The 22,862-nt window shown below is 54.7% G+C and overlaps 1 protein-coding gene across 1 annotated transcript in view; it reads left to right on the top strand.

The window, feature by feature from the left end:
• The window catches only part of VSTM4 (V-set and transmembrane domain containing 4), an 87,730-nt gene that overhangs the window by 16,564 nt on the left and 48,304 nt on the right, over nt 1-22,862 (top strand). The window contains exons 3-4 of the mRNA XM_051837553.2: nt 10,381-10,449; nt 20,867-20,974. Coding sequence (XP_051693513.2) covers nt 10,381-10,449; nt 20,867-20,974 — 177 coding nt within the window. The remainder of the gene's footprint in view (nt 1-10,380; nt 10,450-20,866; nt 20,975-22,862) is intronic.

The following is a 22,862-nucleotide window of genomic DNA, read 5'->3' as shown; positions in this document are numbered from 1 at the left end:
GCAACCAGCAGTTCCATGTCTTTGAACATTCATCAGTTGTTTGTGTTGGGAAACTCCGAATGCCTCTCTTCTGGTTCTTTTCCAAAATGTAACATAACTGGTCACAGTCACCCTACTATACTCTAGAACTGATTTCTCCTGACCTTCTTCTCGCTCCCCTATGTCGCCCCCTTCCTAACCTCTAATGGTCACTACGTCTATGAAATCACATGCATTTGTCTGTCTGTGTCTTCTCTGTGTCTGCCTTATTTCACACAACGTCCATCCATATTGCCGCAAAGGAAGGTATTCCATTATTTTCCATGGCTGAGTAATAGTCCATGTACTATTTTTTAAAAAGGATTTATTTGTTTATTTATTTGAAGGGTATAGTTAAAGAGAGGTTGGGGTAGGGGAGAGTGAGAGAGAGAGAGAGAGAGAGAGAGAGATCTTGCATCTGCTGGTTCACTGCTCAAGTGGCCACAATAGCCAAGGCTGAGCCAGGATAAAGCCAGGAGCTGGGAACTCCATCCGGGTCTCTCACGTGGGTGCAAAGGGCCCAAGAACTGGGGTTTGAATCTAGTATTTCTAAATGGAAGGAAGTTGTGCTTCTTGACCTCTTTGGAATCCCTGCTTATATAAAGTACGTGGTAGCTAATTCACTTTTTGTTTCCAAATGGTTAACTTGTTTTCCCTACATGATCATTGGACCCACAGTATCATCTGTTGAAGAGATACTGTTTCTCTGTCTTGAAATGCTACATTTTTTTATCAGCTAAATTATTATGTTTAAATTTTTAAAAGATTTTTATTTATTTATTTGAGAGGTAGAGTTACAGACAGTGAAAGGGGGAGACAGAGAGAAAGGTCTTCCTTCTGTTAGTTCACTCCCCAGATGGCTGCAACAGCTGGAACTGCGCCAGCGCCAATCCAAAGCCAGGAGCCAGGAGCTTCTTCTGGTCTCCCATGCAGGTGCAGGGGCCCAAGGACTTGGGCCATCTTCTGTTGCTTTCCCAGGGCCACAGCAGAGAGTTGGATTGGAAGAGGAGCAGCCGGGACTAGAACCGGCACCCATATGGGATGCCGGCACTGCAGGCAGAGGCTTAACCTACTGCGCCACAGCGCTGGCCCCATCTGGGCTCACTTTAGAGGATCGATCACGGCACAGGAACTTGACACAGAGGGAACAGCGAAGGCAAAGATGGAGAAGCGGGTTCTTGAAGAGCTGGGCCACGGGACTCTTCCGCTGGACCAGAAACCCTGCTGGAGGCAAAGCGGAAAGAGGGATCTTTGAGTGACGCTGGGTGTTGCATCCCCACCCTGGAGAGGTTTGCAGCGGAAGCCGCGAGGGTCCCTGTTACCTTTGATTTCATTGAATCGTTTCTGGCAATGACATTGAGAAAGCAGCCCGCATCACCCTAACGACCTTCACAGAAAAATGCAAAACTGGGAAATGTTCTGAACACCAGCGAGGAGTGAAACTTAATCAAAATGATTCCGGAGAGGTAGGAGATACGGGCAGGAAATAAGAAAATGAGATTCAGTTTGGAGGAAGGCAGAGTTAATCCACTGGGGCAGGGGGAGGAACGGAGCTCAGGCGCTGTTGGATCAGGGCAGGAAGGCTAGGGAGACAGTGGCCTCGGGTTAGATGCTCCTCTGCCCTGGGCCCCTGCAGCTCAAATGGCCTGTGGTCCTTCCGGCTGTGGACAAATGGGCGTTCCTGGGAAAGACGACGGTCATGGCGTGTGGACCGCCCTGCTGAGAGTGGAATGGGCGCCACACAGTCAGCTTTGGGACGCTCGTTTGCAAACTAGAGAAGAGTGGCTAATGCCGCAAGGAAATGAGCCGCAGCCTTCGGGGGCTGGATCTGATGCTCAAAGAAGCTTGGCTTGGCTCAGTAAAGTGATTGCGCTGTGGAATAGCATCAGCCGGGACGCTCGGCGGTGCGGGGCGCATCCGGTTATCCTTGGGCTTGTGTCTGCGCCTGCTTTCTGTTGCTGTGATGAAATCCCCAGACCGGGGCAACTCTAGAGACCAGGGACATCCAAGGTCATGGCACTGGTGTCTGGCGAGGGCATCTTGCTGTGTCGTACACGGAGGAGGGCGTCACGTGGCCAGACAGAACACAGGTCGAGTACCCCTAACCTGACATCCTGGGGACAGCAGCATTTCCTTATGCAAAAATCTGAAGCCTGCAAGGTCCCTCAAATCCAGAATTTTTGGAGTGAGTTTCAGGTTTCTGAAGGAATTCGCTTTACTTGGCTGCTGGAGATGCAAGGCGACCCTCTGTGTGTCCTCCCCACGGATGCGTCAGGCGTTTGGTTTATACGCTGAGCCCTGTGTCCTCTTGTCCCCAGCAGGCCAGGTCCCCTCTGCCCCCTGTCCCCGTCTCCAGGCCATTACGTGGGGTCCTGTCTCCTGCTCTCTAGGGGAACTCCCTCCCCTCCCTTTGCAGCCTGCATCTTCCCCAAGCTTTGAGAGCCTCCACTCTGCCTTCTCCATGCTGCTTAATGGGCACCTCTGGCCTGGCGCCACCAGGCAATGAGGGTGCTCAGCCAGAGCTCTGCTCCTGGTGGGCGTGGCAGGGCTGGCCCAGCCCCTCAGCCGGGAAGAGGGTCGACCCCTCAAATGCAGACAGCAGTGTTTTGCAAGGAGAGCCTGCAGGGCTCCTAGTCAAGGTTGGTCCCCAGCCCATACATCCTGGGGTCGGTGGTGGCCTTGAGAGGGGCCAGAGTGCAGGGGCTCAGCTTCCCAGCCGGGAGCGTAGAACAGCCATGTCTGCTCTTCCTGCAGTATCCTCCCTTCGCTCCCAGAAACGACTCGCAGGGCTTTTTCTACCCCATTCTGCAAAGCACAGTCTCGGAAGCGATCTGTCACTCTGAGCTCAGACGCATCCCAGACTGTCAGATGGATCCGTCTTCATCACCAGTGAGGATGCTAATAATGGAAGCAGTGTGCAAAGGCCTTTCCCTGGGACCCACCCAGGTAGTGTTTTACCAATCCAGTTGGTACTTAAGATTGCACAGATCAGGTGTGTAAGGGGTGATTGGACAAAGCACATGGTTGAAACTCTCTGTCAGCCTGAAAGGGTGTAGGGGCAAAGCTGAGATTGTAATTTATCATCTGGCTACTTTCCCCCCAAAATGGGAGAGGAATTGCATCATTAGACCCGGAGTTGCTACCACAGGGAACGGATACTTCAAGTTTCAGCGGAAGAAATTAACTAAGTAATTCCTTTTTCTCTGGAGACGTGGAACAGATAATTAGGAATGAGATTTACTGAACATTTAGTGCTGCTGCTTAATTAAGCAGGCACACATCACGGTGTTTAAAGTGTCAACAGGTCCAGACACTCAAAGGGAACAAATTGACAACCAGAGTGTAGTTTAAACATAGCTGAAAACCATTTCTCGTTGTGCCAGTCCTCATGCCAACCACCATGCTCTTGGAAGAATGTAGGAGATTAAATACTTGAACTTGAAAACATGTATGCAGTCCAGTTTTTTTTTTAATTTATTGATTTATTTGAAAGAGTTACAGAGAGAAGGGGAGAGACAGAGAGAGAAAGAGAGAGAGAGAGATCTTCCATCTGCTGGTTCACTCCCCAAATGGCCGCTACAGCAGGGGCTGAGCCAGGCTGAAGCCTGGTGTTTGAAACTCCATCTGAGTCTCCCATGTGGATGGCAGGAGTCCCAGCCCTTGGGCCATCTTCTGCTGCTTTCTCAGGTGCATTAGCAGGGACCTGGATGGGAAGTTGGAGCAGCTGGGACTGCGTGTGGGGATGCCAGTGTCACAGATGTGACATAGGTTGTGCCCCAGTACCAGCCCCGAGGTCCCAGTCCATGCACAAAGAGAGGCCAAGGTAGAAGAGGTTTGATCTCTGCCCTCACAGTTTGGAGGAGGAGCTGTGTGTAGATGTGGGTGTAGACATAACAGACACTATCCAGATAGCAAATAGGAGTGTGACAGGGACACTGATTCAAGGACAAGGGCGCAGTCCTGGGGACATAGGACAAGGTCGCGTGGACGATGTGGGGCTTTGCTTGGAGCACAGGAGGGCTTCAACAGACAGCCATGATCCCTGCCATGTCGGGAGGGAAAGACAGCCGGGGAGAAAGCATGCAAGAGGCAGAACAGGGGTTTACGAACAACTCAATGGAGCTGGATGCACAATAGCTGGTGGCAGAAGCTGGGATGAGCAGTGAGTGACAAGAGGCCAGCTTGGCCAGGTGGACCTGGCCAGGGACTTGGCACCGGGTATGCCCTGCCAGATTCTTTGTCAAGGCACCCTCCTCTGCGACACAGTTCCCAATACACAAGGGCTTCTTGGGTGAAGGAGTGACGGCGTGATCCAGAAACACCCCATGAAAACCCCCACGGGGAGTGGAGGGTGGGTGCTGCGTGCCCCTCCACTGCGGTGTTTCCTGGCCAGGGTCTGGGGACACGAAGCCGGGCCCTGTGCTCATTAGCTGCTTCCCATGACATCACCGGGAGTCTGTCCCGTGTGTCCTTTAGTTTGCTCTTTTGTTTCATGAGCTTTGGTTTCTAGCATCTGTCCAGACTGAAGGCAGCGGGAGAGAGAGGGGTAGACAAAGGAGGGGCCTTGATGCGCCCCAGTGGCTGGTGGGTGCAGGACCCATGGCTCTCTGGGGTCGAAGCTGGCTCCTCTCTGAGTGCCCTGTTCCCGCTACAGAGAGGACTCACAGCTGCATGTTCAACTTTTGTTCACTGAGCGAGGGCAATGACCTTCAGCTTCTGAATTCGGAGCCCAGGTGTGCACTCGGCCGTATTTATTTCAGTATCCTTCCTTCGGCTCACTTCATGCCCACACCCTCTTCTGATCCCTGTGCACACTTCTCTCCTGTTGCTCTTGCCCAAGGAAACAGAGGCGCAGGAGTCTGCTTCCTCCTCCAGCCACAAAGGATGAGGTCCACCCGCCGGGGGGCCGGGACCCCAGACTCGTCTGCCCCTCCCCTTTCAACATCAGAGCTCCTGCTTCCATTCTGACAGGAGCAGAGGCCATGCAGTAAATCCTGACACAGAGCATGCGGCGCCAGGGCCAGGGCATCTGGGGAGAAGTTGGCCTCCCTGGCCTGGCTGGCAGGTGCAAACCGCTGGCCTCTGAGGCTCCGGGTGAAGGAAGCTGGCTGCATAGCGTGGGCCCCTGCCCCCCGGGCCTCTCTTCCCAGCCTGGTAGGAGGTGACGATGTCACAGTCCCAGCACTGCCTTCCCTGTGGGAGGCTTTGACCCACCGGTGTGGAGTCAGTTCACTTCATTCATTCATCCGTTCATTCGTTGGTAGTGAGTTGTAACACAGTCGCTGGTTTCTCAGTCTGGAGCCCAGGACACGTCCATGCTTAGAGATGTCCTGTCCCTTTGAGAAGCACCTGTTCCCGAAAGCTGTGTTTTGGACGTCACACTTCCCCAGCTGAACCTGCCCTTTGCTTCCCTTTTGGCGCTCTAGGGAGGAGCACGTTTGTGGTGAGCTTATGTGTTGTTGTTACGCGTGTTTGCCCTGGGTGGAATGGAAGAGGTCTTGGTGCAGTTTTCAATTCTGGACGCTTCTGTGGACTGGACGGGAGCCGGAGGCTCCGGGTCTGATTCCCCCAGGAAGTGAATCTCCCCCCACACCCCTCCTTGGGCTTGGTCCCCGTCTGTTCTCTCAGGAGGGCCCATGGCAGTGGGTGGTGGTCATACAGTCTCAGGATCTCCAGAGAGGAGCTGATTCTCCCGCAGTCCACAGGCTTCCAGATCTTGGCTGGAGGACACTGTAAGGAGGGCAGCCCCCTCTAGGATCCAGAGCTGTAGACTGCGAGAAGCTCCAAGGCCGGCCCGAGCAGCCACGGCAGCAGCAGGTCAAAGTGCCAATCCCAGTCTCTCCTGCGTTTTTGCTGCTTTTCCCCACCTCCTTACTTCTCTGCACGGTCCCTGCACATCAAATCTTTCCTCCTGGCAGCCTCTTGGGTCCGGAAAAGTTCACTGCATTCGGGATACAACCATAGTTGTAATTGGAGCTGCTGTAATTGTGGGCGTCTTTGTTACATAATAGGGGGTGGGAGGCACAGGTGAACAGGGGAGAGAGATTTCAGGGGGCTGTGGAGTCTTCCCACTTGTGTGGATGATGGTGGGTGGATGAGTCATGGACCACCAGCACCCCTGGCGAAGGGGACATGGAGGAGGAACCTCAGCCCCGCCTCTGCCCTCCGGACGTCAACACAGGGTCTTGGTGTGAAATCACAGCGTGAAACGCGCCCTCCCCAGGGACGTCCATCCGGGGACTCTGTGTGCTGATCAAGGCTCTCGGTTTCTACCCCTCGCAGAGGGATGGTTTCCATGGCCCCATCAAAGAGGCCCTGACAGAGCCTCTTTCTTTCCAGCCTGTTTCCTCCAGACTGGGGCCTGATACCATCGGATTGTCTGGGGAGCCTTGGGCTGCGCCCTTCCTGGCTGTTGGATCCGGCGGCAGTGACGTGCGGACCTCACAGCTTGTCGCTTAGTGGGGAGCACCCAGTGCTGCCCTCCTGGGGCCCAGGGACACCTCACCAGGGGCAGGCAGTTTCTGCCCAGGGGGTGCCGGGTAGCTTCTGAATACTTTTGCTTTCTCTTCTCCGTGTGAGCCATGGAGAACAGCTATACTGAGAAAGGTGCTTTGGCATAGAGGTCAAATTGGGCTTCTCTCTGCCTTTGCAATCACGTGACTTATATGTCCCCTGTCCCACCCCCAGGCCCTGCAGGGGGACCAGAGGCCCCGTACCCCATGCCCCCATACCCCCGTACTCCCAGCAGCTGGGGTGCCCAGGTCTTCCCAAGGAGGTGCATAGCCTCTGCCCCCTTGCAGCTCTTTGCTAGGAGGCCAGTCTCAAAGCACAAGGCAAGACAGAAGCCACACTGCTGTCACCCAGCAGGGAGCTGTGGTCGGAGGCTCAGCCGGATCAGGGTGGTGAGAAGAGGTGGGAGCCTGGTGGTAGGGGTCAGTGAGGGGAGCCAGCTGAAGGCATGGAAACCCCCAACGCCTTCACGATGCATGGGGTCAAGGTTCACTGGACTCACCTGTCTCGGCTGGGCTGCCGTCGGGGGGCGGGACCTGCAGCTCCCCAAGTGTGTGCCGTTGGGGTGGGAAAGGCTTCCCGTTTCTGGAGAGTCCGGGTGTACCACAAGGCATGGCCTGCCCAGTTGAAAGTGGAAAAATTTAGTGATTCTTGCTTAAAAGTCTGCAGCCAGCTGGTGGCTCGGTTCATAGAAAACTGCCATAAATGCTTCCCATGAAGAGATTTGCATTTTATTCCAGGAAGTCTTTGACCAGTGTAGGTTGTCCCTCTTTGCTTGGGCTGGCAGAATGTTTTCTCCCGGTGTTCCATCCTGCGGGGACCTCTTGGCCGCCTTGTCTATAGGGCGACCAATGCAAACGGAGAGCAGCCACGTGCAGGAGGAAATGCATTAATGGAGGGCAATAGTGATGTCACCAGAGCCACTGATGGTCCGGGACAAAGCCCTTGCTGTTGGCCTGGCTTTATCCGACGCTCTATTTCTCTGTAGTCTGGAGCCCAGGCAGGTCTGTTGACAACCTATGTCATGTGCTTTGAGATAGCCCAGGATTAGCGACTGAAACAAGATCCTTATGGCAGAACCTTGGGCAGATTTCTGAAACTCTAGCAGGGTCCACATGGGGATTTTTTTTCTCTTTCTTGCAAGGACAGATAAGATTATGAATGGGCTTGCTTATCATCAGATGCAGCACTTTCCCATACAGATATCCACACTGCGGGGAGAGAGAACGGCTAGGCTAGGCTAGCCGGTGAATTCTTTGCTTGGGTAACGGAAGGGTCAGAACACTATCCGTCAGTTCTCTCGGGCTGAACATCAGCAAGCAGCAGGAGCTGCAGCCCGCCTCCTCTGAGTTTGGAAATCTCTGAGGCTAATTCAGGAGGGAGGTGAGCAGTTTAAGGAGGAGCCGCTCACCGAATGCAAGGATGGTAGGCAGTGCAGGAGGCTCCTGGGGCCCGAGCACCGCCAAGCGCAGTCTCTCACCGCCACCTCCTCTGTGCCTGCTCTGTCTCTGTGTCTGTTCCACTCAACTCTGCTCCAGCTTGGGGTCCTCACCTCCGAATCCAGCGGCTCTTTCAGACCCCAGGCGTACGCCAATCCTAAGTATTCTTTTTCTTTGTTTAAATTTTCAAAGGGGGGGGTGTTGGTGGGCTGTCAGGGGATCAGCTGGGGCAGAGAAAGCTGGGTGTGATGAGCGTGTTGGCTGATGTGTCTTCTGACACTCAAAGGGTCCAGTGTCTAGCAGGAGTTCGTCTCTGGAGGTCTGTGACACAGTTGGGGGGAATACATCTCTCATTCGTTTACCAAGCATGAACACCTGCCGGGCAGTGTCTCGAATGATTGGCAGGCAGAGGCGGATGTGGTTACGGTTTGAAAGAGTCTCGCTTCTATTGGGAATGGCAGGCCGAAGCTCGCCTTCTGAGAACAGCTGGGAAAGCTGAAGAAAAAAAAATCTATCTGTTTTTCTGCTTTCTGAATTAGGTATCTAATTCAGAGCTTCTTGTGTCCACACTCAATGTCTGGCATTCAATTAGAAGAACATAAGGACATCAAACGTTAAAACACACACACACACAGATAAAAGACACAAGTCTATGAGCAATGCGGATATGAACATTATCAGGCATGGAGGTTAAACTACTCATATCAGGGCTGGTGCTGTGGCGTAGAGGGTAAAGCCATTGCCTGCAGTGCCAGCATCCCGTATGGGCACTGGTTCAAGTCCTGGCTGCTCTACTTCCGATCCAGCTCTCTGCCATGGCCTGGGAAAGCAGTAGAAGATGGCCCAAGTGCTTGGGCCCCTGCACCCACATGGGAGACCCAGAAGAAGCTCCTGGCTCCTGGCTTTGGATCAGCCCAGCTCTGGCTCTTGCGACCAATTGGGGAGTGAACCAGCAGATAGAAGACCTCTCTCTCTCTCTGTCTCTCTGCCTCTGCCTCTCTGTAACTCTGCCTTTCAGATAAACAAATAAATCTTTTTAAAAAATACTTTTATCAATATGGTCAACAAATTGGGTGTCAAGTTGGGGAAATTCACTAGAAAATGTTATATATGAGAAAAATTAAATGGGTAATCTGGAACTAAGAAAGGCAATACATGAAAACGAGAGCTTAGTAGAGGGGTAGTAGAGTGGTGGAAAACTCACTGAAATCCGAGACAGTAACAACACGAAGGCCATGGGAGGAGCCATCAACAGAATTGAAGCCCTGGACCGCCCTTGCCATATTCCACACCCGTAGTACTGATTCAACCTCCCAACTTCCTTTTCTTAAAAAAAATTTGAGTCCTAGATTCTTTTTTTCTAGAGCTCTTCAGTCTGGTAAACACGGAACATGCGGCTATTTAAATTTAAATTTAAATGCACTAACAGGAAATAAAGCCGCACACTCAGTTTCTTGGTAACATGAGCCAGGTCTGGCCAGTGGTGGCGCACACAGGCCATTTGCATTATCTCTGGACGATAATCTCATTCCTTGACGCTGTACGTCTTTTGCCAGATTAATTTAGATGTCTATGTTGCTGTTACCTCTGCGTGGAAACTTACAGTGGTTCCAGACTCCTCAATGGGATGCTCAAGGCTTGACGTAGTGTAGCTCAATCCAGTCTCCCTCCCTACCAAAGGCAGGCACCATGGATTTGGTGATAACCACAAACTGAAATAAAAGCCAGACGCTGGGTGCCCGGTTGCTCTGTGGGACTCTAGCACGGACAATGATGCTCAGAGCAGGATGGGGTCAGTTAGGGCTTCAGACTCCTCCCCTAGGCTTTGCTTTTATTTTGTTTTTAAAATTTCTTTCTTATTTTGAAAGGCAGAGAGACAGGGAGACAGGAAGAGATAGAGATAGAGAGAGATAGAGAGATAGAGAGAAATAATCCCATCTGCTATTTCACTCCCAAAATGTCTACAACAGCTGGGGGTAGACCAGTCAAGAGCCAGGAGCTGGGAACTCCATCAGGGTCCCACACGTGGGAGGCAGGGACCTGACTCTTTGAGCCGCCACCTGCTGCTTTCCAGGGTGTGTGTTAGCAGGAAGCTGGAGTCCGGTTCGGAGCCAGGACTGGAACCCAGGCGCCCTGTGGGGAGAGACGTGGGCATAGCAAGTCATGCCTTAACCACCTGCCAAACACGTGCCCCGTTTCCTGGCTTTTCTACTTGGGCAACTTACGTCACCTCTCCTGTGCGCCTGCTTTCTCAGCTGTGAGGGGCAAGGTGGTGTGGCAGTTAAATGGGACTTGGCACATGGGAACATGACCTTGCAGGCTTGCAAACCAGGTGGTGCTCCTCTGGGCTAGAGTGTGGGCCAGGGCCCTGTGCTAACTCCAGCTGATGCTGTGTCATGTCTTTGTCTTACAGTGATCTCCCTCAAAGCTTCTGAAGGCTCATCCTTTGAGGACAAGAAAGAGACCTGGGCGTTTTTTGAAGGTAAAGCTTTGTGCGTTTCCTGATGATAAGCTACGGCTCACTGTTTCCTAACAGCAATGGAGTGAAATCAGAAAACAGGACCCTACCGTCTTGGTTTTGCTGGGACATCGAATTGTTGTCTTGGCCTAAGCTTCTCCAAGAGCGAGACAGGAATGCTGAGTCTTAGTCTAATAGCACAGAGGGCGAGGGTGGCAGTCTGTGACGTCTGTCTGTTGTTTCCCCCAGAACTCCTGCTCCTGGGTGAGATGCGGGGGGATCTTCGAGTGATACAAAGATGAGACAGACAGCTACCCTGACAATGTTTTATTTCTTTTTAAAAAATATTTATTTTATTTATTGTGAAAGATGGAGTTACAGAGGTAGAGACAGAGAGAGAAGTCTTCCATCAGCTGGTTCACTCCCCAGATGACCGCAGGGAGCTGTGCCGATCCGAAGTCAGGAACCAGTAGCTTCTTCTGGGTCTCCCACATGGGTGCAGGGGCCCAAGGACTTGGTCCATCTTCTACTGCTTTCCCAGGCCACAGCAGAGAGCTGGATTGGAGGAGGAGTAGCTGGGACTAGAACCGGCGCCCATATGGGATGCCAGTGCTTCATGCCAGGGTGTTAACCTGGTGCGCCACAGCGCTGGCCCAGACAACGTTTTATTTCAAATTGCTTAAGGAGTTTGGAGGTTTGGGGAAAACCTTAAGTTGGAGCTTTTCAACCCCTGTTAGAATTCATGGGCAGTTTTAAGAACACTCATGCCTGGACCACATCTCTAGAGATTCTGCCTTGGTTGGAACTCGTTGAACGCTCCTTTGGGGATTCCGGGGAGCAGCCAGGCTAAGGCCCCAGTCATGGTCTGAGACGGGCAGCAGCAGCAGCATTCAGGGTGCCCGTTACCAATGCCCATTGTCGGGCCGCCCCGTGTCTCGCAGAATCTGCAGCTCTGGGGCTGGCGCCTGGTGATCTGAGCTTTTACATGACCTCCGGTGATGCAGCTGCACACTCAGGTTTGAGCCTTAGAGCAGGGGTCCTTTATTTATTTACTTGAAAGGCAGAGGGGCAGAAAGAGAGGGAGAGGCAGAGAGAGAGAGAGAGAGAGAGGAGATCCCATATGCATTGGTTACTCCCCAAATGCCTACAGTGGCCAAACCCAAGCCAGGAGCAGGTAACTCAACCCCCGCCTCCCATGTGGGTGGCAGGGACCCAGTTACTTGACCTGTCACCTGGGAGGGTGCACATTAGCAGGAAGCTGGACTTAGGAGCGGAGCTGGGACTCACACCCAGGCACTTTGATGTGGAATGCATGCAAGCGTCTTAACTGGCATCTGAAGCTTTGCTGTTTTTCAATTAAATTTTTTTTTTTGGTATTGGTGACCCTGTCCTAGTAAAATAGCCACCAGCTTCCCCCCTTGATGCCTCATTCAGGGACTGCCTGGCCGAGTGCCAAGGGGTGGAGGTGACTTTGTCCCTTTACAGCGATGGGTTAGAAAAAGCTTTCCTTCCTTGTTGCTACTTAGTAAAATTGAGACAACCTGATTGATTCCTTTTTTTATTTTTTAAGATCCGTTCAGTTATTTAAGAGGCTGAGCCACAGATGGCGGGGGGGGGGAGAGAGAGAGAGAGGTTTTTCATCCACTGGTTCATTCCCCAAATGGCTGCATTGGCAGGAGCTGGGCTGATCTGAAGCCAGGAGCCTGGAGCTTCTTCTGGGTCTCCCACGTGGGTGCAGGGGTCCAAGCACTCGGACCATCCTCCACTGCCCTCCCAGGCCACAGCAGAGAGCTGGATTGGAAGTGGAGCAGCTGTGCCCACATGTGATGCCAATGCCCCAGGCGGAGGCCCACTGTGCCACACCTCCAGTCCCCTGATTGATTCTTATAGCTGGTTTTGGAGCTGTCCTGTGGCCAGGCACTGTGATGCAGTGGGCTGTGTAGGTAAGCTGGGAGTCACTGGGTTGTAAAAACAGGAGCCCTACTTAGTACCAGTCATCCAAGACCCTCCTGGGGGTGCACCGGGCTGCACCCCAAGATTCTGATGATTCCATTAGGAAGGGACCAGGGGGTTTCCCGTTTCTCAGGCTCTCACCTGCTGCTGCCACGAGTGGGCTGTGTTCCAAAAACACCTCCAGGTGCGACTTGGGTGGGCTCTTAGGGTGCCCCCCGAGGATCCATGTGCTGGGAGCTTGGTCTCTGTGTGGGGATGCGGGAGGAGGTGGGCCCTGGTGAGAGGTCCTAGGTCCCTCAGGGCACTGCCCTTGGACAGGACTAAGGCAGTTCTCGTGGGGCCCCGTGAGCTCTCACGAGAGGGGTTTCAGCAAAGAGCAGACCCAGCCACTGCCCAGCCTCGCCACTATGATGCCTCCTGCTACGAGCCCCTTGTCTAGGGCCAGACTGATGCTGGCACCATGCCCTTGAACCTGCAAGAGCAAAATAGACCTCTTTTTTATATAAATAAAAAGTGGCCCAGCCTGGGGTGTTTCCTTGCAGTGAACGACATCAGGGAGCAACACACTGTGGCGATTTGTTTGGAAGGAGGGTGGCGCTCAGTCTGAGCCCCCCAAACACCTCGTGTCTGTGATTCACGCCCAGCTGAGAAGATCAGGCTCGCTCCCGACCTGTCCACACAGAATGTCCAGCCCAACTTCGGTCTCATCTTAATGGAGAGTCAGCTCGCGCCCGAAGAGCACAGCTGACTTCCGGCTCTGTAATGCCTGCCCCAGGGTAGCTGGGGTTTCCTAGTGGCTCTTTTTGCTTGCACGTTTTGTTTTGTTTTGTTTTTAACCCAGCTGCAGCTTGAGCGAGGTCAAGGGTGCACTGTCCCCGGCCTTTTGCCCTTTTGTCCCTGGCTCAGAGAACTACAGTAGGGACTGCAGACCATGTCCATCCCCGTGGGGCTCAGCTTGGCCTGGCTGTGTGCCACACACACACACACACACACACACACAGCCGTTGATTGTCAGACCTCGTGATGAGATGCTGCAGTGAGTTAAACTCCCTCGGGGCTATCACTTAAGTATTTGGCCTCAAGCAAGATAGCTTTGCAGGCTGCATTAAAAAAATATAGTAGATGAACGCGGAGTGCTTTTTTTTTTTTCCTTCCAGAACTGAGACCTCCTGGACTTTTGTATTTTCCCTGGAAATGTGGAAACTGACGTTGGCAGTTCTGAATCAGTGGTGTAGGGAGACAGGGGTTCCTTGATGGCTGGCGCTGGGGATGGTTGGGGTGCTGTGTGTCAAGGCATTCCTGAATACCCGCGCTGGGTTGCCAGGATGGAGTGCTGTTTCCCTCTCGCACACTGGAACGGTGAGAGCTGGCACCCCAACACTGTCCCTGCTTGTCCTGGCCTGACCGTGGTGTGGGTAACCACTGTGGCTTCCTGCCCACCACCCACACGGCAGTCTGAACATTCTGTTGGTGACTTAGGGAGGCCAGTGGCTAAAGATCAGACGGCATGCAGGTGAGGGGCCGGCGTTGTGGTGCAGCAGGTTCAGCTGCAGTGGGCGACTCCGGCATCCGATATCAAAGCTCTGGTTTGAGTCCCGGCTGCTTCACTTCCGATCCAGCTCCCTGCTGATGTACCTCGGAAGGCAACACAAGATGGCCCATGTACTTGGGCCCCTGCCACTCACTTAGGGGAACAGGATGGAGTTCTAGGCTCCTGGCTTCCACCCGGCCCAGTGCCCGGCCATGGTGACCATCTGGGGAGTGAAGCAGCAGATGGGAGATCTCTCTCTCTCTCTCTCTTTCTCTCTCTCTCTGTGTGTGTGTGTGTGTGTGCTCTTCTCTCTCTGTCACTCTGCCTTTCAAATAAATAAAATAAAATCTTTTTAAAAAAGAAGAAAGAAAAAACCCTGCAAATGCATTCAGAGAATAAGCACAGTTTTTATAGTTCTTGTGAGTGTGTGGGTGCACTTGGTATATGAAAAGCGAATTCCAGATTGGGTGAAGTGCATTTGCTGAATTCAGGCCACGTTGGGCCCTGCCTTCAGACAAGTGTTACTTGACCTGGTCTGAGCTTCGAAACCTTGGGGCCAGCACTTAGAATTTGGAGAGATGTCTACATGGACAGTTAGAGAATCAGTCAGCCGACAGGGCATCACTGGACCTCATTCTGGCTGGGGTGCAGTCCCCCTGTTGCTGAGGCATGGCCCAACTTTGCTGCCTGTGACACCAGCATCCTGAATGGGCACCGATTCCAGACCCGGCTGCTCCACTTCCGTTCCAGTTCCTAGGTTAATGCGCCACCCACACCTGCACACTTACAAGTCCTTGGGCCCCTGCACCCTCATGGAAGCCCCATGGGAAGCTTCTGGATCCTGGTTCTGGATCGTACCAGCTTTGGCTGTTGCAGTCATTTGGGGAGTGAACCAGCAGATGGAAAAACCTCTCTCTTCTTCCCTCTGTAACTCTACCTTTCAGATAAATAAAAAAAAAATCTTAAATAAAAATAAATAGATTTTTAAAGAAGCCTTTTTATTTATTTGAAAGCCAGAGTTATATATATAGAGAGAGATTGAGATTGAGATCTTCCATCAGTGGGTTCACTCCCCAAGTGGCCACAACAGCCAGGGCTGGGCAAGGAAGAATCCTTGAACTCCATCCACATGGGTGGCAGGGGCCCACGTACTTGGGCCATCATCTGCTGCTTTCCCAGAGCAGGGGTGAGCTGAGCCGTGGACCAGGCTGACTCTGCCCCCCTGCCCCGGGGTGCAGTTAAGAGGACAAGCGCCTTGCCATGCCAAGGAGGCCTCCGAAGCCAAGTGGCCCTGCCTGTTGGCCCTCGAGGGGCCCACGGCTCCGGAATCCCCTCGTGTCCGCTGGCCACATGTGCTGCCGAGCGGCTCCACAGTCCTGTCCCCACAGTGCTTGCCACAACAGCATGTGGATCCAGGACTGGCCACATGGTCACCACATTCCCTGGCTCGCCCCACGTCCTGGCATCCAGCGGTGAACCCTGCCTGTGACTCCGCCAGGTCGTGTCCTGCCCGGGATCCACGAGTCCCGCGGCTGAGTTTCATGCCTGTCCTGCCTCTGACCAGTCACGGGCTTCTCCATGCTGTTGCCCCACCCAGCCCACCCCTCGGCGGGGCAGGCGATCCCACAGGAGTCCGGTGTTGCCTCCATGCCTCCATGTCCCTGAGCTGGCTTCTGTCTCATCCGCCTGTGCCAGAGGACTTTCTCCTGGGACCTTGCGAGGAGCGTCCCAGGGTGTGGTTTGCAGCAGCACCTGGTCTGTTGAGGAATCCTCCTTATGGTGTTTCACTCTTGGCTTCTAGAACCTTCTCTCAGTTCTTCTCTGGCTGCCCTTGTAGGAGGCCCCCGCCCCTGAAATGTGGGTGCAGGAGCTCCTTTCCCTGCCTCCTTGGCTGCAGCTGTCCCTCGGTATGCCTCGGGAATGGTTCCAGGACCCTCCCCGTGGGCACCTACATCCGAGATACTCCGGTCTCTTCTATACAGGGGCGTAGTATTTGCCTGCAACCTCCACAACCCTCCTGTATATTTCAGATCATCTCTAGACAGCTCGGCATGCAGACTGCCGCGTGAGCGCTGGGCAGTTGCTACGCTGCATTGTTCAGGGAGTGTTGACAATGAAGTCTGTACGTGTTCGGCACAGATGCTGCTTTCTTCTAGGATTTCTGAATCGGGATGCGTTTGATCAGTGCATGGGAGGGGGCAAGGGTGTTTGATTTCCAGTTCAGACCTGGAGTTGCCCTGAACAGAGACTTACTCAAGCAAATGCAGGCAGACACAGTGACTGGCTCCAGCGGCACATGAAGATCTTGTGAACCTGGGGATGGAGGCTACGCCGGGCCAGGATTCCGGGCAGGGGGCGGGAGGGGTGGCGATGGAAGACCCCAGATGTCTGACTCTGCCCTGCTCCTTCCCTCTCATTGATCACAAGCCAACCCCGCTTCCTCAGGCTCCTGGCGGAGGGCAGCTGCCCCACCCCTGCAGCTTTCCCCAGCCCCACTTCCTCAGGCTCCTGGCGGAGGGCAGCTGCCTCCACCCCTGCAGCTTTTCTCCAGCCCCTCTTCCTCAGGCTCCTGGTGCAGGGTAGCTGCCCCCACCCCTGCAGCCTTTCTCCAGACCCGCTTCCTCAGGCTCCTGGCGGAGGGCAGTTGCCCCCACCCCTGCAGCCTTTCTCCAGCCCCGCTTCCTCAGGCTCCTGGCGGAGGGCAGCTGCCCCCACCCCTGCAGCTTTCCCCAGCCCCTCTTCCTCAGGCTCCTGGCGGAGGGCAGCTGCCCCCACCCCTGCAGCTTTCCCCAGCCCCTCTTCCTCAGGCTCCTGGCGGAGGGCAGCTGCCCCCACCCCTGTAGCCTTTCCCAGCCCCACTTCCTCAGGCTCCTGGCGGAGGGCAGCTCCCCCCACCCCTGCAGCTCTCCCCAGCCCCGCTTCCTCAGGCTCCTGGCGGAGGGCAGCTGCCCCCACCCCTGCAGCTTTCCCCAGCCCTGCTTCCTCAGGCTCCTGGCGGAGGGCAGCTGCCCCCACCCCTGCAGCTTTTCTCCAGCCCCTCTTCCTCAGGCTCCTGGCGGAGGGCAGCTGCCCCCACCCCTGCAGCTTTCCCCAGCCCCGCTTCCTCAGGCTCCTGGCAGAGGGCAGCTGCCCCCACCCCTGCAGCCTTTCTCCAGCCCCGCTTCCTCAGGCTCCTGGCGAAGGGCAGCTCCCCCCACCCCTGCAACTCTCCCCAGCCCCGCTTCCTCAGGCTCCTGGCGGAGGGCAGCTGCCCCCACCCCTGCAGCTCTCCCCAGCCCCGCTTCCTCAGGCTCCTGGCGGAGGGCAGCTGCCCCCACCCCTGCAGCTCTCCCCAACTGAAGCACTCAGCTAACTGCTTCTGCACCTCCCCAGGGCTTTGCCGAGGTGCGTTCTTGCTGACCCAGCAGTCCGACTCCCAGGAGCTTGAACTTAGGGCCATCCTGCGAGAGATGCAGTAAGGAGCAAGCTTCCAAGGGCTCATCCTAGGATCGCTCTTCCTGGGGCACGGGCAGGACACCGGGGTTGGCCAGCAGGAGAGCTCGTTCAGTGACTGGTGCTGGCTTAGCGTGTGGTCATCTTTTTCAAAGACAGTCAGACTCATCCATTGCAAAGAGCTTACTGCGGGAATGCGGTAACGAAAGAGCGAGATGGCCCATGCAATCTCAAGGTGGACACATCCGTGTCTTAGCCTACCTTCTCTCGCCAATGCCTGGGACTGGGGTGTTCAGGAAGGACAGGAAGTTGGTTTAGTTCACGGCTGTACAGAGTGGAAGCCCAGTTGCCTCATAACATGGCAGCAAAGTTTAGGGCAAGTGGCCCCTGCAGAAGCGGCAAAGCACAAGAGGCTGGCCGTGGTGATGCTGTGGTGACCGGTCCAGTTCCATGAGAGCAAGACACGGCCCTTCGAGAAAAGCACGCATCTGGCTTATCCATCTCGCCACGTTTTAAGGCCCCTACCTCCCAACAATCCCCGCGATGACAGTCACATGTCAACCCTATTCAAGCCACAGCAGCAGGCCTGTGTACAAACGGACTTCCCAGAGCTCACGGGAAGATAAAATTCCAAACGTACGTTTGTGATGTTTGAAATCCACACACCGTTTTTCTCATAGTAGACGTTGTTCGTGAACTTCTTGAAGGCATCTCGTGTCACTCACAGACTGCAGCAAACGTTAGCAGGTGGATGGGGTGGCTGAGGGCCGGTGGCTTCCTCCGCTAGGCGCTATTGCTTTTGTGCTATTTTGCATCAGCGCGGTGTCCTGGAGCTCACAGAAGCCCCATCCTTGCCTCCCCACCCTGGGCTGAGTCCCCGACACGGCCTGCCTGTGTGTTCCTGGTTTAGGGCATCCGTTCCTCCTGCTGCAGTTTCTATGTAGTCCTTACAAAGGAGACCTCTGTGTGCTCGTCTATTTTTTTTTTTTAAGATTTATTTATTTTATTTGAAAGTCAGAGTTACACAGAGAGAGAAGGAGAGGCAGAGAGAGAGAGAGAGAGAGAGAGAGAGAGAGAGAGGTCCTCCATCCAATGGTTCACTCCCCAATTGGCTGCAATGGCCGGAGCTGCGCTGATCCAAAGCCAGGAGCTTCCTCCGGGTCTCCCACACGGGTGCAGGGGCCAAGGACTTGGGCCATCTTCTACTGCTTTCCCAGGCCACAGCAGAGAGCTGGATCAGAAGTGGAGCAGCCGGGACTCAAACTGGTGCCCACATGGGAAGCTGGCACTGCAGGCGGCGTCTTTACCCACAACACCACAGCACCAGCCCCCGTCCGTCTATTTCGTACAAGAGGAGTGAACTGAACCTGATTCATAATAAATGTCGGCTGGCTGAAGAAACTGCGTTGTTTTGGATGAGTTCAAGCATTCGCTAAGTTCAGACATCTGTAGCGTTTTGCTTCATAGGAGTGAGAATAATGTTTTGGCTTCCCTCTCCCATTTCTGGCCTCTCCTGGATCAGATGGACGGGAATTTAAGAAACACAAAGAGAGGAATTTGATCTAACTCTTGAGACTTAAAAACTCCTTAAGGTTATTTGTAGATTAACATTGATTTCTAGGCAATCATACACAGGGACCCACTGTAATCGTTTGTACATTTTCTCCCAATGACAGCAGCTTGCGCAACTGCCAGGCAGTCACAGATGGGGTGCTGACGTGGGTACAGCCAACGAGCAGAACTTCCCAGCCCCACAAGGAGGCCCCCAGCTCTCCTACCCCAGCCTTCGGCAGCCACTAATCTGGTCTTCATTTCTAGAACTTTCTCCTTCCAAAATTGAAAAAAAAAAGTCACATAAATGACATTATGCTAGCAGTATGTATTTTTTTTTTTTTCACTCAACATAGTTCCTAGGAGATTCTTCCAGGTTGTGGCTGGTGTCGGTTGCCTGCTGTCTTTACGGCTGAGGGGGCAGCCTGTGGTGTGGGTGCACCAGGCTTTGTTAAGCCTTCACCTATTGAAGGACATGTCACGGATACAACTGCTGTAAACATGCATGTGTCTGGGCATGAGCCTACCTTGCCGTTGCTTTGGAACAAACGCCTTAAGTGCTGGGTTGAACGGTAATCTCAAGTGTATCTTGTAAGAAATTGCCAACCTGTTTTCCGTAGTGGCTGTGCCATCAGCCGTATCTGAGTGATGGCAGCGCCTGGTGTTACCACGATTTTCCATTTTCAGCATCCTGAACGGTGTGTGGGTATGTGGGCGCATCTCACTGCGGTCACGTGTCACGTTTCTTCAATGGCTGCGGAAGTCGGGCTTTTTCTCATGGGCTCACCTGGCACCCGGGTCTTGTCTTTGATGTGATGTCTCTGTAGACCTTACCCATGTTCCTCGTTGCGTTGTGTGCTTGCCTGTTTGCTGTTGCGTTTTGAAAGTTCTTTATATTCGACCCGCTGGTGTTCTCTGGGGCAAGTGGTTGCAGATACGTTCTCCTGGTCTACAGCTTGACTCTTTCATTCTCTACACAGGGTCGCCAGCTGCTCTTGCTTTGGATGAAATCACAGTTACCAAGGATGACTCTAGGGTCGCCTCACAAACCCTTGCCTCATCTGGGATCCCAAAGCTTGCTCTCTCATCTCTTTTCTTTTTTTTTAAATTTTTTTAATTTTATTTTTGACAGGCAGAGTGGACAGTGAGAGAGAGAGACAGAGAGAAAGGTCTTCCTTTTGCCGTTGGTTCACCCTCCAATGGCCGGCACGCTGCAGCGGTCGCACCACGCTGATCCGATGGCAGAAGCCAGGTGCTTCTCCTGGTCTCCCATGGGGTGCAGGGCCCAAGCACCTGGGCCATCCTCCACTGCACTCCCTGGCCACAGCAGAGAGCTGGCCTGGAAGAGGGGCAACCGGGACAGAATCCGGCGCCCTGACTGGGACTAGAACCCGGTGTGCCGGCGCCGCAAGGCAGAGGATTAGCCTAGTGAACCGTGGTGCTGGCCTCATCTCTTTTCTAAAAATTATTAGTTTACATGTTACATTCAGGCTTCCGGTTCATTTGGTGTTGATTTTTATAGCAAATGTGGGATCTGATTCAAATTTAGTTTTTAGTTTTTGCCAGTGGAAATCCAATGACTCCAGGACTATTTATTAACTTTTTACTGTTATTCATAAATTCATTTGCAAGGCTGAGTGAGAGCGAGAGCGAGAGAGAGAGGAGACAGTGCTCAGATCCACTGGTTCGCTCCCCAAATGCCCACAATGGCTGGGGTGGGTTGGTCACAGCCAGAAGCTCCTTCTGGGTCTCCCCCTGCAGTGGCAGGAACTCCGTCCCTTGCGGCAGGGTCTGCATTAGCAGGGAGCTGGAGTCAGGCGCAGAGCTGGGGACTGAACCCGTGCACTGCCAAGTGGGACGCAGGCACTGAACCGCCCAGGCCAAACGCCCAGGGCAGGATCGCGGTCACTGGGGTGTCCGTGTCTCGGCTGCTGGGTGGTGACGACCCCCCTCCCCCGTGTGCCTGCCTTCCAGATCTGTACATGTACGCCGTCCTCGTGTGCTGCGTGGGCATCCTCAGCGTCCTGCTCTTCACCGTGGTCATCCTCTGCCAGTCCCTGTTCAGCAAGAGGAGATCCAGAGGTAAGAAGACACTGGGGTCCCAGAGCACAGGGCGGCCGCCGTGGTGGGGGGGTGCGGCAGCCGCAGGGCCACGTGCCCGCCGTGCCGCAGGAGGTGAGTTTCCGCCAATGGCTGCTGAACTAAGCGGTGACGTCATGCAGGCTCCCCTCCCCCCACCCATCCTTTCCTGCCTTGGTTTCGGGGCGCCTTCTGCTCTCGTTCTCACCAGGCTGTGCCATCGCATGAGCCTGCGCGTGAGTTTGGGAGGCTGGGTTTGGGGAGCAGGTCCTGAACTGGGGGCTTGGCACCCCCTCCCTTAGAAGGCTCGTGCTGTGACGGCCACCTGTCCCAGTCTCCCTTCTCCCAGCCCGAGCGTCCGTTTCTGTCCCCTTTCTTGTCGATGTCTGTGTCTCCCTTGATTCCGTCCCCAGCGCGTTCTCGCCTTGAGCCGCTGTTGCTCTTGGGAATTCCAGTACTCATGATCTCACCTCCCCGTGACTGGATCCCGCCTCCTGCTTCCTCCCGAGTCCCCACCTCTCCCGGAGCCCTGATTTCCCACGTCCGGCAGCTCCTCAACAGACAAGGATGCTGTCACTCCCAGGGGTGACCGGGCTCTGGAATCTGCCCAACCCCACAGTTCCAATGGCCACTCCCCCTCGCTGACCGGCTGCTGCCTGCCCGCTGGGCCGCCCTGGCCTCATCCAAGACACGGGGGAGGCGGAGTGTGCGTCTCCTCGGATTGCTGGGAGGATTCAGGAAAGACGGGAAAGAGAGGTGTTCAACCCTCTTAGCACATTAGGTCCCAGCAAGGGCCCTGCGATGCTGACGACAGGTGGTTATGATTAGCCAGGATAACAGTCAGTGTTAGCCCAAGGTTGTAATGCTGAGAAGTGTTGGATTGCGTCCTCGCGGCTTGTGGGGACCCTCAGACAGGGAACCGTGTCAGCACTCTTTCTGGAGGGGACTGTCCCCGGAAGTGGGGGCGCAGTGGAGGGAACTGGGGGCACCCACAGGAAGCTGTCTGACCTCACACCCTAGGGGACTCGGGCAGGAGGAGTCCCTGGGGCTTCTGAGAGCTGTTGGGACGTGGCCCTCCCCGGAGGGACTCAGCCAGTGACAAAACCAGGAGGCAGCTGGGAGGGAGCTGGGAGCCTGCAGTCCTCAGCCTTTCTCTTCCCCCTCTGGGTGCAGCTGACCGGAAGCCAGAATGCAGAATGCAGGGGTGGACGAAGGTACAGAGGCCAGCCTCCAGGCACCCCTGCAGTGTAGACAAGGGTGGATTGGGGTCAGCGGGGGGCAACTGAGAACACAGCTCCTTGGTGGTGACATTCGGGCTGCAGCCTTGTGTGTGTGTGTGTGTGCGTGTGTGTGCGTGTGTGTGCGCCCAGATGTGTGTGTGCTGGTGTGTGCCTGTGTGTCTGTATTTGTGTCTGTGCGTGTGCCGTCCTCCAGTGCTAGCTCTGGGCCAGCAGACCTCACCGGCAGCGCCTGGCCTTTCCTGCTGGTCTCCACCTGGACTTCGGCTCTGAGCTCCTGCTTCAGGCTGCACAGGTGCCTGGCACTTTTCGCCTGTCCCCAGAGGCCGCGGTGGAAGGCAGGGACAAGAGCTGGTGAGTCACTCTCCCGGGCACTTGGCTCGTAGCAGGTGCTCAGCAAATGGTGAGCACAGATGTTGCTTTCTCAGTGCTTTTGCTTTGCTCCCAACTGTGGGCGTCTGGGAGCCGCGGGGTTTCTGAGCGGTCTGTGTTCAGGGCCAGGGCAGAGGTTCTGGTAGGAACAGGTGGCCCGGGGCCAGGCCAGGGAAACAAAGCAAGGCCAGGAAGAACAGGCTGGGCCACACAGGGGCACCTGTGTCCTTCCCCCTAGAACCCTCAGAGGGCCACAGACAAGGGGCTCCCAGCCACCGTGT

This window comes from Oryctolagus cuniculus, chromosome 15, assembly GCF_964237555.1.
Source record: "Oryctolagus cuniculus chromosome 15, mOryCun1.1, whole genome shotgun sequence".
Lineage (NCBI taxonomy): Eukaryota > Metazoa > Chordata > Mammalia > Lagomorpha > Leporidae > Oryctolagus > Oryctolagus cuniculus.
Note: the sequence above shows the minus strand (reverse complement) of the source record. Positions and strands in the feature narration are given on the sequence as shown.